This window comes from Carcharodon carcharias, chromosome 12, assembly GCF_017639515.1.
Source record: "Carcharodon carcharias isolate sCarCar2 chromosome 12, sCarCar2.pri, whole genome shotgun sequence".
NCBI lineage: Eukaryota > Metazoa > Chordata > Chondrichthyes > Lamniformes > Lamnidae > Carcharodon > Carcharodon carcharias.
In genome coordinates this window covers 90,425,326-90,442,390 of record NC_054478.1, presented here as the reverse complement: position 1 = coordinate 90,442,390, position 17,065 = coordinate 90,425,326, and the positions used below count along the sequence as shown (strand labels likewise).

The window sequence follows — 17,065 nt, the reverse complement described above, 5'->3', positions numbered from 1 at the left end:
ATTTCAGATGATTTATCTGAGGCCTCCCTCTCAGGAGTTACCTGTCCACTGGGCTCCCCAGCAGGAACCTCTAAGTTCGTCTCTTCAACTCTCTCAGGCTCAACAGATCCTACAGGTACTTCTAAAGCAAGGGGAGTTTCTTCTACATATGATGTAGACTCCAACGGGAATGTTCTCACCCTCGTTCAGGCCCAATCACATGCAATCCTGCTGCCCCTCCCCTCAATGTTCAACAATATGAAGGTCAACTGTCAGGAAGGTTCTCAAAATCAGGATATTGGGCAAGTCTAACTTCAACATGGAATGATCAGCGTCCTGTTGTATAAAAAAAAATTGGGGCCTTGTTAGTAACTGCTTTTTCTTCCTACGAGTCTTCTTTTGATGGGTTTTCTTCTTGGTAATGCTGACTTTCATCTCAGCTTCTTCTTCAATTTCCCTATTGGCCAGACTAGGCTCAGGTATGAGCGCAACTTGAGTGAACTCGGTGGTTGAGTCTTTCAGCATTTCCTCATCTGTCAGCTCCTTTGAAAACTCTGGAGTCTCTATTTTTAAAGCTTCTTGGCTTCCATGTAGCTGGTCCTTCAGTTCTTCCATTTATTTCTTATATCTGTTAGTTGTTTCCTGGAGAATTAATTATTGTTGTGCTTTCTCGGCTAATTGATTCTTTATCTCGGCCAGAGAGATGTGGAATTCTTTCTGTTCTTCCTCATACCTTTTTAGTGGTACAAATTGGGATCTGAGGGAATCTTGCAATATGCAGAAGTCCTTCAGGAGGTTTTCTTTTTCTTTTTGGAGGTTACTGACTTCAACTCGACCTCTGTCCTGAAGCATCACCTCTAAGAGTTCCTTTTGTTGAGTCTTTACATACTCCTTTTTCCAAACAGTAACATTTCCTGCTTCTAATTGAGATCTCAGTAGTCTCTCAAGATCAATCTCTCTTAACCAGTTCCTTCCGAGGAGACTCAGTCCTCTGCCTGCTATCACCGTTAGGGATAGATTAGCAGACTGGCTTTCATATTGTACTGGAACTGTGAATATACCTCTTACTCGTATGTCTTCACCAATATAAGCCTTTAATTTAGAATCTGGATTTTCCAGCTTTAGTGAGTGACCTACTCTATTCAGATACTTAAACGTGTGTTCCCCTATAACTGTCGTGGATGGCCCTGTATCCACCTCCACTCGGATGAGTTTTCCTTTGACTTCCACTGTCATGTACATTGATTCTATTTTACCCATTTTTAAGTTGTGTAGCGAATAGATATCTGACTCTGTTTCTTTTGGTTCCTTCATTATATAAATTTCATGACTTCTGCCTTCTTATCTGAAATTTTGCCTCAATCTGTCTATCGCATAATGTATCCACTGCAATGGCAATAGAAACACTGAGTTCTTTTAAATTGTCATCTGCTTGCAGGCTGTTTGGTTCCCTTTCTGCCATTATTAGTGCAGGTTTTATCTGTTAAACCATTGCTTTTTGCTGGTCTGTTAATAGTGGCTGTTTCCCGCCTTTCCACGGAGCCCGGCATTTCCGCACCATTTCAAACCAGTGCCTCCCTCCCGATGCGAAGGATGGTGCCATTTTGTGCTCCCTTGATTGCTTCTGAATCCCTGACTGTGCTCTCCATTTCGAGCATCAACTCCAGCGCCTTGCTGAAGTCTAAATTTGACGCCTTCATTAATCCCACATACTAGTATGTCTCTTAATATGTCATTAATCAATGTCCCGAACTCACAGTGCTTTGTCAGTTGTTTTAAGGCTGCTGCATAGCAAGCGACTGTCTCTCCTGGGGCGCGACACCTTAAACTGAATTTAAAACGTTGCATTGTTACCGAGGGTTGTGGCTGAAAATGGTCCTTCACTGGATTCATCAACTCATAAAGCTCTTCGAATCTGGGGCATTTGGTGCTGTTAGACTATGAATTAGGCCTTATGTTTTACTACCACATGTTGACAAGAGGATCGCTCATCTCTTCTCCTCCCCCAATATATCATTTGCCAAAAAGAAAAATGCGTGGCGTGCAGTATAATGTGACCAGTCATTGGTGGTCTGATCAAACAGTTCGATGCAGCCAAATTGTGGCACACTGGAGGGAGATAATTTCGATGACCATAGTGAGGGTTGTACTTACAATCAGCTTGCAGGGCACTGCTGATTCACTTCAGTTGAGTTTCCACGGCTTTCCTTGGTGTTGTCGACTGGTGAAATGGCAGAGATATTAAAGAAATGTTTTTCACCTGTCATCATCTGTAGAAAACACAAAACAAAATCGATATTAGTGAGGAACTGAGTGTCAAATGAGAATGAGGAACTTAAAGAAATCAATACAATTAAAGAAAAGGTACTGAAGAAATTAATTGGTCTAAATGGCAACAAGTCCCTGGGCCTGACAACCTGCATCCTAGGGTTTTAGAAGAGGTAGACACCAAGATAGTGGATGCATTGGTTTGAACTTGCAAAAGTCCCAATTGTAGAACAGTTCCCAAGAATTGGAAGGGAGAAAACATTAGCCCATGATTTAATGAAGGAGGAAGAGAGAAAACGGGAAACTAGACTAACATAAATAGTTGGCAAAATGCTAGAATCTATTATTCAGGATGTGGTAACAGGGCACTTAGAAAATCGTGGTGTAATTAAGCAGAGTAAGCAGTAATTTGTGAAAAGGAAATCATGGCCTGGATTTCCTGGGTGGGTGGACTGCTCGCCACTCCCCACCCCAACCCCCCAGAAGGAAAGTCAGTCCTAAATAGACTGACTTTTCAAAGGTCTGTCCTGCAGCGATAACATGGCTAAAAGTTGGACTTCCACCACTCAGTGGACAGCAAGTCCCACCCTCAAAAGCTGCTGGCCAATCAGATTGGCTAACAGCTCTAGCAGCCCCAGAGCTCAGTAGTGGGTGCTGTTGAGACTGCAAGCACGCCCCAGGAAGAAGATCATGGTGACTGGAGACAGGTAAGTCTCAAATATTTAGGGCAGGGAAGGATCAGAGTGCCTATGGAGGGGGGGACAGATGGGAGGATGGGGGAACAGGTTTTGGAAGGCAGGCAAGGGGGGAATAAAGGAAGTTGACATCTTGGGGGTGTTTCCCCGATGTGCACAGGCCCCCCCACAATTGATGAGGGCCTCCCTCCTTTTCAAAGAAGCTGTTTCAAAAACAGCCTTCAGACTCTGTTTTGTGGTGTTGGAGGGGGATTAAACCCCTCAAATGCCACTTAATTGGGCAGTTAAGAGCCTCAATAGGCTTAAAGGTGGGTGGCCGAGTGGGTGCCTTACCCAACTGTATTATGGGGAGATAAAAGCAAAAAACTGCGGATGCTGGAAATCCAAAACAAAAACAAAAATACCTGGAAAAACTCAGCAGGTCTGACAGCATCTGCGGAGAGGAACACAGCCAACGCCCCGAGTCTGAATAACTCCCCTTCAGTATTATGGGGAGACCTGGTTAGACCACACCTGGAGTACTGTGAGCAGTTCTGTGCACCACACCTTAGGAAAGACATGTTTACCTTGAGGGGATACAGCATAGATTTATCAGAATGATACCTGGGGCTGACTTTTCACCCATGTATGGCACGGTACAGAATACTGAAGCGGAGGACATATATTTTTGCCACTGGCTAGTGTGCCAGCAACATCCAGCCCAGGTCATTTTCTGGGAGGCAGGATTGGGGGCAGAAAGGCTACACACCTGCCAGTGGCATTTAGCCAACTAAGGTAAGCTTATGGCCAATTATGGCCAATTATCAGAAACTGACTACAGTTCTCCCCGCAGCATCGGGAACAAGCTGATGCCTGGAGGTAGCCGCTCAACAACAGATTGGGGATCCAACACTCTAGGCCTTCCCCACCTACCTGGCCACAGCATTTAGCCAGAGGCCACCCTGTGGAGGGGCTTTGCTCCCTGTTGGTGACCCAACAGCTGTGGTCATTTTTTTAATGTTGCTGAGAGCACAGCACAAGATGGATGTTCCCTCTCTCTCTCCCTTACCTGCAATGGCAGGCTTCTTTTCCTTCCAATTGGGAAGTCCTCATATTGGGCCCTCCAGTTATGAGAGCCCACCAGCCATCCTTAACTAGATCGCAATTACTGAGAGAAGTTCACTGGTGGGTGACTGTTCTCCACACAGGGCAGAATTTAATCCAGGCAGCAGGAGTCTCACTCACTCACTGGTTGCAGAGTCAGCAAGAGCCCTGCATTGCCACCTTTGGGAAAGCACTACTGTATCTAGTGTCAGTCGGACACTTAAGTGGCCAGCGGCAGGCCTTCCCTCGGATCAAGGACCCCAGGGCAGAAATCCCACCCCGTCAGGAGCCTGGCAGTTCCTCATTGCCATAATCGCCACTGGGCAAGAGGCGGTTATTGCTAGCAATGCACCCACCAGAGGCTCAGGATCTGTGCATGACCCAGGCCACAGGTGAATGAGGGCAGGATATGGCATGGGGTTTGCTGGCTGAGGGGGCGGGGGGTTTGAAAGACAGGTCAGGGGGGTGGTTCTCACTGGACCTTCAACTTTCCAATACTGGGTTCCTTGATCAGGCGCTGAGTGCCTGATAACAAGAGACAATCACCTACTACCCCACCCCCTGGCAGTTTTGTGACTGATCTACCTGTTGCTGGTTGAATTCCAGCAGAGACATGTTAAGTGGGTGCAGAGGCGGGAAGGTGGTGGGTCCCCATCCCACACCCCCTGGCCTGATTAAATGCTCCCTTGCCTCCACACCCACCTTGGAAGAGGTCATTTAATTCAACCCACATTGTGGGCTTATGACACTTATTTAACTCTAACATTGAGATCCCATCCCAAAACTCAAAATCCTGCACCTGAACTCTAAAGGTTAAATTATGAGGAGAGATCACAGCAACTGGGGTTGTGTTTCCTGGATTTGAGAAGGTTAAGGGTATTTGATTGAACAGTTAGAAAAACTAGAAACAATTTCCTCTTGTTGGCAATTTTCGGACTAGGGTCTAAAAATTAGAACCAGACTGTTCAGGAATTAATTTAGGAAACACTTCTACACAAAAAGGCTGGTAGAAGTTTAGAACTCTCTTCTGCAAGCAACAATTAATGGCAGATCAATTATTAATTTTGAGTCTGTTACTAATAATTATTTTGTGAACCAACGAAATTAAGAGATATGGGCAAAGACAGGTATGTTGATTTAGGTTGCAAATCAGTTATAATCTCATTGAATATTGGAGCAAATTCAAGGATCTAAATGGCTTACTTCTGTTCCTTTGTTACCAATGACCAATAGCTTTATTCTGAATATTCATTTATGGACAGACTTTGTGATTCCAGGAAAAGGAAGTCAATTGTAGTCCTTTCTTGTAAAAGCTCCTTTGTACCATTTATAGTTTATTTTAGTAATTTTCACACTAGCAGTTATATGAATTATATTGCATTTCACATCATATAATTATACTACGGTGTCATGTTAAAACAAGCTTTAATGCTAAAATAATAGATGTCCCCAAAAGAAAAAAAACTAATAAGAAAAGCAAAGAGAGAGCATGTAAAGAGACTGGCAGCTAACATAAAAGGGAGTCTCCAGGTCTTCTGTAAGCCTATAAATAATAAAAGGACGGTAAAAGAAAGAGTAGAACTGATTAGCGATAAAGATGGGGACTTGCACATAGAGGCAGGAGAAATAGTGGAGGTATTAAACAAGTACTTTGCTTCTGTCTTTACAAAGGAAGAATATGCTACCCAAACTGTGGTGAGAGAGGAGGTAACTGGTACACTAGAAGAATTTACAATTGAGAAGGAGGAGGTGTTAGAAAGGCTATCTTTACTTAAAATAGATACCAGGACCAGATGGAAAGTGAGAATGGAAATTACAGAGGCACGAGTGATAATATTCTAGTCTTCCTTAAACACAGGGGAGCTATCAGAAGACTGGAAAATTGCAAATGTTACACCCTTGTTCAAAAAAGGGTGCACGGATAAAGCTGGTAACTACAGACCAGTCAGCTTGGCTTCAGTGGTAGGGAAACCTCTGGAAACTATAGTTCAGGATAAAATCAATAGTCACTTAGACAAGTGCATGATAATTAAGGAAAGACAGCATGGATTCATTATGGGAAAATCATGTTTAACTAACTTGCTGGAGTTTTTTCAGGAGGTAACAAAGAAAGTTGAGAAGAGCAATGTGGTTGATGTGGTGTATATGGACTTCCAAAAAGCATTTAATACAGTGCCACACAGCAGACCTGTGGGAAGAATTCTAGCTCATGGAATAAAAGGGAAAGTAGGCACTTGGATAAGAAATTAGCTGAGTGACAGGAAACAGAAAGTAGTGATAAATGGTTGTTTTTTAGATTTGAGGCAGGTTTGTAGTGGAGTTCCCCAGGGGTTAGTGTTGAGACCCTTGCTCTTTCTGATATATATTAATGACCTAGATTGTGGTGTTCAGGGCATGATTTCAAAATTTGCAGATGATACAAAGATTGGAAACGTTGTTAACTGTGATGAGGATAGTGTTGAACATCAAAAGGGCATAAACATGTTGGTGGATTGGACAGACAAGTGCCAGATGAAGTTTAATGCAGAGAAGTGTGAGGTGATTCATTTTGACAGCAAGAATATGGAGAGACAGCATAAAATAAAAGGAAAAACTCTAAAGGAGGTGTAGGGAAAGAGGGACCTTGGTGTATATGTACATAAGTCATTGAAGATGGCAGGGCATGTTGAGAGAGCAGTTAATAAAGCTTATGGTATCTTAGACTTTATTAATAGAGGCATCGAGAACAAGAGTAAAGAGGTCATGTTGAACTTGTATAAGACACTAGTTAGGCCTCATCTGGAAAACTGTGTCCAGTTTTGGGTGCCATACTTGAGGAAGGATGTGAGGGCATTGGAGAGAGTACAGAGGAGATTCACAAGAATGATTCCCAGGATGACGAACTGTAGCTATGAGGATAGATTGGAGAGGTTGAGACTGTTTTCCTTGGAGAAAAGAAGGCTGAGAGGAGACTTGATAGAGGTATTCAAGATCCTGAGGGGAAATAGTGAGGAACTGTTCCCATTCAAGAGAACATGAAGAACTAGAGGGCACTGATTTGAAATAATTGGCAAAAGGAGTAAATGTGATGCGAGGTAAAATCTTTTAACCCAGAGGGTGGCTGGAGTGTGGAACAACTCCCTGCGAGGGTCGTGGAGGCAGGTTTGACCAAGGTATTTAAAAGGGAAAAGCAAAATACTGAGGATGCTGGAATCCGAAATAAAAATAGAAAATTCTGGAAAAACTCAGCAGATCTGGCCGTATCTGTGGAGGGAGAAACAGAGTTAACATTTTGAGTCTGTATGAATCTTCTTGAGAGCTAAAGAGAAGCAGAAATGTCTTGGATTTTATGCAGTTTAAGAGGAGGTGGAGTAGGTGGAACAAGATAAAAGGTCAGGGATAGGTAACAGCTAAGAAGAAATTGACAAAGATGTCATGGACACAAGATAAAGGAAGTGTTAATGGTAGTGGTAAAGAGTAAAGAAGTGCTGATAGTGACATCAAGGTCAGATAGCAGAGTGTGTTAATAGCAGAACAAGGGTCAGCACTCTATGAAAGCAAAACATAAAAACAAGTGACAGATGGCCCTGTGCCGTTGCTTCACCTGAAAGGAGTGTTTGGGCCCTTGGACGGTAAGGAGGGAGGAGGTAAAGGGGCAGGTTTTGCACCTTCTGCGATTGCATGGGAAGGTACCCTGGGAAGGGGATGAGGAGTTGGAGATGATGGAGGAGTGGACCGGGGGTCACGGAGGTCCCTATGGGATGTTGAGAGGCAGGGTGAGGAGAAGATGTGTTTAGTGGTGGCATCATGCTGGAGTTGGCAAAAATGGCGGAGGATGGTCCTTTGAATGCGGAGGCTGGTGGGGTGAAAAGTGAGGACAAGGGGACCCTATCATGCTTCTATGAGGGAGGGGAAGGGGTGAGAGTAGAGGTCCAGGAGATGGGTCGGGCACGGCTGAGGGCCCTGTCAACCACAGTGCCGCGGAAACCTCAGTTAAGGAAGAAGGAAGACATGTCAGAAGTACCGTTTTGGAATGTGGCATCATTGGAACAGATGCGGCAGATGCGAAGGAACTGAGAGAATGGGATGGAGCCCTTACAGGAAGATGGGTGTGAGGAGCTGTAGTCGAGTTAGCTGTGGGAGTCGAGGGCTTATCGTGAATATTGGTGGACACCCTATCACCAGAAATGGAGACAGAGGGAGATCAAGTAAGGGAAGGGAAGTGTCTGACATGGTCCATGTGAAGGTGAGAGAGGGGTGGAAATTGGAAGCAAAATCAATAAATTTTTCCAGGTCCAGATGAGGGCATGAAGTGGCACTGATACAGTCAACAATGTACCGAAAGAAGATTTGTGGGAGGGGGCCTGAGTAGGACTGGAACAAGGAATGTTCCACGTATCCCACAAAAAGGCAGACAAAATTGGGGCCCATGAGGGCACCCATTGCGCACCTTTTATTTGGAGTGATTGAGACCAGTTGAAAGAGAAATTGTTCAGTAAGAGAACAAGTTCAGCCAGGCAGAGGAGAGTGATGGTGGATAGGGATGGTCGGGCCTCTGTTCAAGGAAGAAGCAAAGAGCCCTCAGACCATCCTGGTAGGGGATGGAGGTGTAGAGGGATTGGACGTCCATGGTAAATAGGAAGCAGTTTGGGCCAGGGAACTGGAAGTTGTTGATATGACAAAGGGCATCAGAGGAATTGCGGAAGTAGGTGGGGAGCGACTGGACAAGGAGAGAGAGAACCAAGTCAAGATAGGAAGAAATGAGTTCTGTGGGGCAAGAACAGGCTGACACGATGGGTCTACTGGCACAGTCCTGTTTATGGATTTTGGGAAGGAGGTAGAAGCAGGCTGTGTGGGGTTGGGAGACTATGTGGTTGGAAGCTGTGGAGAGAAGATCTCCAGAGGAGATGAGGCCAGTAACAGTCCTGGAAACAATGGCCTGATGTTCGATGGTGGTGTCATGGTTTAGGGGGAGATAGGAAGGCACGTCTGAGAGTTGGCGCTCAGCCTCTGCAAGGTAGAGGTCTGTACACCAGACAACAACAGCACCACCCTTGTCAGCAGGTTTGATCCCAAGTATAAAATCCATCATATTTCTACTCTTTAGCTCTGAAGGAGAATCATACGGACTCGAAATGTTAACTCTGTATCTCTCCTCACAGATACTGCCAAACCTACTGTTTTTTTCCAGAATTTTCTGTATACAAAAGGGAATTTGATTGCTATCTGAAAAGAAAGAATGTGTAAAGCTACTAGATCGGGAGTGGTACTAGGTAGAATGCTCTTTCACAGAGCCAGTGCAGAGTCGATGGGCCAAATGGCCTCCTTCTGCACTGTAAAGATTCTGTGATTCTGTGGGAAGTACTGTAGGTGGACCAATGTTAGAGAATACAGCAGGAAGGCAGCTCACAACCACCTTCTCAAGGGCAATTAGGGATGGGCAATAAATGCTGATCTTGCCAGTGATACCCACATGTCATGAACAAATAAAAAAACTTCGGCAGTAAACAGGAGTATGGAGAAGGTGACATTTCCAAGTGTGGAACCATGTGATACTGAAGTCACTTCAGGAAGAATAATTGTGTCACCACTGCTTTGATGAATAGTGTTATTTCAACCTTCCCAGTTTCAATAAATATTTAAACTATCTTTGTGTAACCTATCACCTCATTAGAGAAGCTTGGCACACACATGTAACAGACCCTTATTTAAAAAAATCACAGTGAACCATTTTTATTGTATCTTTCTAGGGGTCAAATCACTGAACACTTTCGTCAGAAGATCACCTGTTTGAGACAAGTGTTCTCATTTTCCAAGCTTGTATTTTTTAAATGAATCAACGGTTTACATTCATTTACAATAAAGTATTCTAAAAATGGAACATTTAAGTCTGATGTGATTGTTAGAAAGTTTATAACACAATATCTTTCCAATTCAGATTAAGATGTCTCGTGAAGCAGCTGGAGAAAGGTGAGATTAACGTGACAGATTTAAAGAAGAATATTGAATATGCAGCCTCTGTGTTGGAAGCAGTTTACATTGATGAGACAAGGTGAGTTATTGTTTTTTAAACGGAAAGCCCTATGACACAGTATGCTTGTGATTCATGCACATACTTCAAAACACAATTTGTGTACATATTGCTAATAATGACATATGTGATGCTTACAATTTAAAGAAAACATTTTTGCCATTTCGTTTCCATCTCATTTGAAGGGAGGTTTTCTGTTTTAGTGCGCCTGAATATCAAGACATTATCCAACATCATTCCATGATTTCTTTCCTCATAAAATTAATGAATGGAAAATCAAGTGTGGATTCTGCAATTTTACATTGCTGTTTGTGTTGGGTGGTCCGTTAATTGGAACGTCTCCTTTTTGAATTCTTCTGTGTATCATTGTTAGGGCACTGATTAATATACTTACATTAAATTCCTTTCAGTGCTATCTTAATACAATTGGTAACCTGTTTAAATTAGTCAACAGCTGTATTAACATAGCAAAAGAAATAAATGAAGATGAACAAATTAAATAATGCACTAAACATATCACAGAGAGAGAGAGAGAACTATAACCTGTATAAGCCATTTGTATTTGTGTGCCGTTGACAGAAAAAAGGCACTTGTACAACCCATTCGTTTCTTTGCAATTGAAGTTAAAGCAAAGGGAAATTGGAAGGGGTTTATAACAGGCAGCAGCGGATCCAAGTTCATCCATTTTCTGCAATCAGCCTATTGTGTCTTACACCCTTAGACATGCATTTGTTCTGCCACATTTCACCACAAAGGGAGTTCCTTATCTCTGATATTTCTGTGGTTGAAGTGGAATGAAGCTACTTTCCACTGCTCCAATTCACCTGAAAATTGGTTGCAGAGCATTCTCGATCTGGAAAGATGTATCTATATGTATTTGCAATGACTTCATTTAAATCGCTAATTGTCATTGCACTCACCTATTTCAATATTGCATTTAATTAAAATGTCACCACATAATATTCTTTTGAGAAGAGATGTCTATGCTATTAGCTGACTCCTTCAGTTGTCCCTTGTTATAATGTTTTATATCTGGACCAATAGATGGCATATGCAGTTGAGTACGGTGAAGCATATAATCACCAATTTGGGATGAAGACTCTGAAATAATGCTAAAGTGTTGAATGGAATAGTTGGAAAGCATACTGAACAGGATATGGATTTGAATTTATTGTTGAAAAATCATTAAAATTATCAATTCAGAGCATGATTGAATGGCGGAGCAGACTCGATAGGCCGATTGGCCTAATTTCTGCTCCTATGTCTTATGGTCTTATGGCTGCAATTTATAAAGTTACTGTGCTCCTTTAGCAGAGGGATAAAGTATTAATAAAAATAATGTTACTGTCAAGGCACGAGTTAGGATAGGATAATATTCTAAAATTTTGATCATATTGGAAGTAACCTGAAGCAAGGATTTAAGTCTGTCTTTAAGATATCTTATAGATAAGATAAGTTACTCATTTGATTTGTGTATTGATGAAGGTAAGCTAACCTAAAAACTTACTCTAAGGGCAGCCTCTTTGGATTAATATTTATTTAGAAGGCAACTAAAATCAAGTGGTCTTTTAGGTCTGAAGCTTTACACTCTGTTTTCTCATCAGACGGCTCTTGGACACTGAGGACGAACTCAGCGACATCCAGTCAGATTCCGTTCCATCGGAGGTTAGGGACTGGCTGGCGTCCACCTTCACAAGGAAGATGGGGGTGATGAGAAGACGGCCAGCAGAAAAACCTAGATTTCGGAGCATTGTTCATGCTGTTCAAGCTGGCATTTTTGTCGAGAGGTAGATAGAAGTGAATCTGCAGTGCTGTGAAATTTGTTTTGACGAAGACTAATAATTCGCAAAAGTTGAAAGTTACTCATAAAATTTAATGTTGGTGTTTTTAAAAATATTGTTGAACAACTTCCATTTACTCTGAAATGCTTAGTGTTTTTCAAACTGTTAAAACATGCAGTTTTTTGGACATAGGGAAAAAAACATATTTCTGTCCAAATAATTTCATCAGCAGCTCAATAGTTTGCAACTATTCTTAACTTAATTATTAGAACCAAGTATATACATGACCATTATGAGCAGGATTGTAAAGGGCTATTTCCACGTTCCCAGAGAGTGCAGGTCAGAGAACTTGGGTTGCAAGTTTGGAGCTCTGATCTATGATTATGAGGAAGATAAAATCTACGCTCGTACTTCTCGATCTATCTGCAGCCTTTGACATTTTTAATGACATAATCCTCCTCCAATGCCTCTCCACCATCATCCAGCTGAGTGGGACTGCTCTCACCTGGTTCCATTCTAACCGATCTAATAAGAGCCAGAGAATTATCTCCAATGTCTCATCTTTCTGCTCCCACACAGTTACTTCTGGTGCCCCCAAGGATCTATCCTTGGCCCTTCCTATTTCTCATCTACACAAGCCCTGGGTGACATCATCTGAAATCACAGTGTCAGTTTTCACACATATGCTGACTACACCAAGCTCCACCTCACCACACTGTGTCCCATGAAAAGGAACCTCTCTTTCCCACACCAGCCCTTGAGCCACATTCCTGCTGCTATGCCAATTTGCACATGGCAAGTATCCTTGTGCAAGAAACACACAGAATGTTAACGTGGGTACAGCAAGCAATTGGTAAGGCAAATGTTATATTGACATTTATTGCAAGAATACAGAGTAAGCAAGTCTTGCTGCAATTGTATAGGGTTTTAGTGAGGTCACACCTGGAGTACTATGTACAGTTTTGCTCTCTGTACCTAGGGAAGCCAAAGGGGATGCAACACAAGTTCACAAGGTTGATTCCTGGGATGAGAAGAGAGATTGAGTAGAATGGGCCTGTACTTTATGGAATTTAAAAGAATGAGAAACATATTTCAACAATTCAGCTTCTGATAGAGTAGATGGAGAGAATCTGTTTTCCCTGGATGGAGAGCCTAGAAATAGGGGACATAGTCTCAGGGTAGAAAGCAGCCATTTTGGACAGAGATGAGGAGAAATTTTTTAAGTCAGAGGGTTGTGATTCTTTCGAATTCTGTTCCCCAGAGGGCTGTGGATGTTCAATCATTGAGCACATTAAAGGCTGAGATCAATATGTTGTTGAACTGGAAGGGTGGAATTTTCCATTTATGAGACTAAGGCTGGGATTTTCCCTGCCCGCTGGCATTGGGCATGTTTAGTGGTGCCCACCCCCTGGTCAGAATGGCGGGAACTCATGCCCGATTCCGCGCTTGGAGAGTCATTAATTATGCACAGGCAAGTATCGGGCCAAATCACCTGGTGCATCAGGGAGCTGATTCGTCCACCTATCATCTGCTGGTGGGGTTGAAGGTCTGGGCACCATATTTATAGGCCAGTCCAATACATAATCTCACTCTCTCCAATCCACCTGGCTTGTGGACATGTGCAGAGATGTCTTGCAGCCAGAAGAAGAAGGTCAAGAGCCTCAAGAAGAAGGCAACACCCCACTTCACCCACCAGGCCATGATCAGAGGGATACAGGCGCACAGGCAAGTCCTGTATCCCAGGGATGGCTGCAGGAAGCGCAGCAGCCTCAGCTTTTCAGCCTGGGAGACCGTCACAGAGCAGGTCAGTGTGGCAACCGTGCCCAAAATGCCATCCAGTGCAGGAAGAGGATGAATGATCTCATCCGCTCCACCAGGGTAAATCATCCTTCAACACCCTCCAATATCAAACTCTCATCATGGCATCGTGCACTCAAACGGCTACTCTCTTCAGGGATCTCACGCAACCATTAGTGGGGGACACATACCAACACTCATTCTCTCACTGAGAGTTTCACATCACCGCCATCCCATCTATCATGTTGCTCACACTCCATCCTCTGGCCCTGCTGTCACCACACACAGGGGATACGTATCTCACCCATCCTCTGCTCCACCCCTTCTCATCGCATGTCTTTCTTTCTTTCTTTGTACAGATGTGAAAGATCACAGAGGGGGAGGGATGGCTGACGTCATTGCCCTTACTGAGTTTGGCAGGGCTGCAGCCAAGCTGGCTGAGGAGGGCAGTGATCACTCCTGTGGGGAAGGGGAGATTAGCCTCTCACACCAACCCAGTGCCGATCACAGCTCCATCACTTCATCAAATCCTGACAATCACAGTGAGTCATGTGCACATTAGCTGAAACTCTATTTTCTATTTTTTAGGCATCAGCAGATCGAGACTCCCAAGCTGGTCAAGCAGCAGTGCGAGCCCACAGACTATGTCTGAAGAGAAAACTCCTGAAGAATCATCACGGCACTCACATGCACCCTCCATCAGCTCAGAGACACACGTCAGTGGGGCACAGATATAGATTGGCTCGGCCTCACTTTCTAGAGAACACCTCACTGACACATCCCCACAGCAGTCGGAGGCAGGGACAACCCAGGTCTCCAGCACTCGGGGGGCTGCTGGAGACCTGCCACCCACTCAGTCCAAGTTAGATAATGAGACTCTGGAAGTGGCCACCAACTCAATGCTGGAGATGCAGCAACAGGCGGCAGAACACCAGGCAGCGATTTGACCATCATTCAGCAGACAAGAGTGAATGATGGAGGAGTCAGTCCATGTTCTGTCCGACGTCGTGGCTCTGACATGCGAGCACCTCGGGCTCACCATGGGAAAGGTTGGCGACCACCATGAAGACTTTGGTCCAGAAGGTCTTGCCAGATTTGCACTCAGCCCTGCACTCCATGGCCACGCACCCTGGTGGGCATCATATAGATGTAAGCGACGTGGGGACGAGGCACCTTGACCTCCCTCCAGGTGCACCATCTCCTGCAGGAGTCAGGGCAGGGCCCTCAGGCACCCACAGGGAGGATATGCATCAGCCAAACACCCCAGGGGCCTCCTCCCAGGATCATCCAAAGATGTGCAGCCGCTCACAGCTCCCTCTGCCTGTGACCTCATCCACTCCAGCTTCTCAGGCCACCAAGGTTGCTTCTGCCCCTGAACAAGAGACCCTTATCAGGCTGGGGCCCTCCAGGATTGGGCCACCAGAGGATGTCCACCAAGGTCATCACAGCCATCAGGATGTAGCAGTCAGCAGCTGCCTCCACCTCTGCTGCAGATGTCAGGGCTGCACCCAGGCATAGTTAGGAAGGTTAAGAAAAATTGCTGTCACTTTTGGGTCACGGGTGTGCTATACATGTAAAGAAATTGCACTTTTGTAAATACATTTGATGGTTATGTGAATGAACCTTAATCACTGACAGGTTCCAGGAAGAGTAAAGTTAAGACAGGTCATATGACCACATCTCTCCCAGCTGTCAATGCCATTTACTTTCATCTCAGGAGATGTCCACTCACTTGCAGTGAGAACGAGTCCTGCATTCAAACTTGCATGTTGTGACCTCATGAATCGCCAGGCCATGATCTTTGCATTGGTCGATGGGGCCCTGTGAATGAGCTCACTCTGGGAACTGAGAGTCCACTTACGAACAAGAGCGATGCGAGAGAAGTCACTGTGATTTTGTACATTGGAGTCCTCGTATTTCGAGGTTTAGCCATCCTCCCACTCAGTGATTCACATTTCTTTTATGTCAACCTCGGCTGAACTAGTCTCTGCATCCTTGTGTGACATCAGGGAGGTGTGCTTAAATCTTTATTGGAAATGTGTGATGTAAGTGTTTCTAACCCTTCTTCCTCATGGAACACCATTGAGAGAGGGCAGTTGATCAGCATTGATATTCTAGCAGCGTTTGTGTCCCCTCAGTGGTAGTGACAGAAGAAAAGACATGCACAGGAGGGGGAGATCCCTAGGCATGTCCACATCTCAGTCGCAGCAGTGTTTGCCTCATTAGATGGCGGCGAATGCTTCAAGTCTTCTCTCACATCGTTCTTGTTCGTAAGTGGTCTGTCAGTTCCCAGAGTGAGCTCATTCACAGGGCCCCAACGACCAAAGCAAAGATCATGGCCTGGTGATTCATGAGGTCAGAACATGTAAGTTTGAATGCAGGACTTGTTCTCGCTGCAAGTGGGTGGACATCCCCTGAGGTGAAAGTAAATGGCATTGAGGGCTGGGAGAGATGTGGTCATATGACCTCACTTAAATTTACTCTTCCTGGAACCTGTCAGTGATTAAGGTTCATGTATCACATTTCTCATGTTTCCTTCCTCCATAGCGTGATCACGCTCATACTGACCCTCAGCAGCCTCCTGAGGTTCTTGAGCCTCTAGATCTTTATCCTCAGATGAGCTCTCATCCTCCTCCAGTTCATTCTCTGGCAGGGGTCTTTGCGTTACCAGATTGTGAAAGGCACAACAAATTGTGATGATACAGGAAACCCTGTCGGGGGTGTATTGGAGTGAGCCACCTGAGCGGTCCATGCATCTGAAACATATCCTCAGAAGCTCTATGCTCTGGTCTATAAGGAAGCATGTGGAGCTGTGAGCAGCGTTGCACCTCTGCTCAAAATGACCATGAGCACTAGTGTCATCAGCCAGCGTTTCAGTGGGTACCCCTTATCCCCAATAGTCATCCCTCGAAAATCTCAGGCACCTGGGAGTGACTCAGGATGTAGGAGTCATTACAACTTCCAGGGTACCATGCACAAACGTGTAGTGTGTGCTTCTGGTGATCACATACCAGTTGTACATTGATGGAATGATAGCCCTTGTGGTTTATAAACCTTAGGGCCTGCTGCCATGGAGCCTATATAGCCGCATGGGTGCAGTCTATTGCACCCTGCACTTTGGGAAGCCTGGGATGGCAGCGAAGCCGGTGAATCTCACAGCCTGGCTTTCTTCGTCCAGAGCATAATGACATAATGATGGGCCTTCCTGTAAAGGGCATCTGTGACCCCCTTTATGCATCAATGTGTTGCAGACTGAGAGATACTACAGAGGTCCCCTGTTGATCCTTGGAAAGAACCCGAGGCCAAGAAGTTGAGTGCTGCAGTCACCTTCAAAGCCACTGGCAGGGGATACCCTCCACCTCCACGTGACATCAGGTCTTCATGAAGAATGTGGCATATGTGAAGTACCAGAGCTCGGGACAAGCGCAGATATGCACAGCATTGCCTCTCAC

At 44.6% G+C, this 17,065-nt stretch overlaps 1 protein-coding gene across 3 annotated transcripts in view; it reads left to right on the top strand.

Moving 5' to 3' along the window:
• pde1a (phosphodiesterase 1A, calmodulin-dependent) overlaps positions 1 to 17,065 on the top strand; it is a 522,967-nt gene that overhangs the window by 398,788 nt on the left and 107,114 nt on the right. For all 3 annotated transcript variants that reach the window (XM_041200982.1, XM_041200980.1, XM_041200981.1), the window contains 2 exons: positions 9,943 to 10,056; positions 11,640 to 11,822. In XM_041200982.1, coding sequence (XP_041056916.1) covers positions 11,737 to 11,822 — 86 coding nt within the window. In that variant the 5' untranslated portion in view covers positions 9,943 to 10,056; positions 11,640 to 11,736. The remainder of the gene's footprint in view (positions 1 to 9,942; positions 10,057 to 11,639; positions 11,823 to 17,065) is intronic.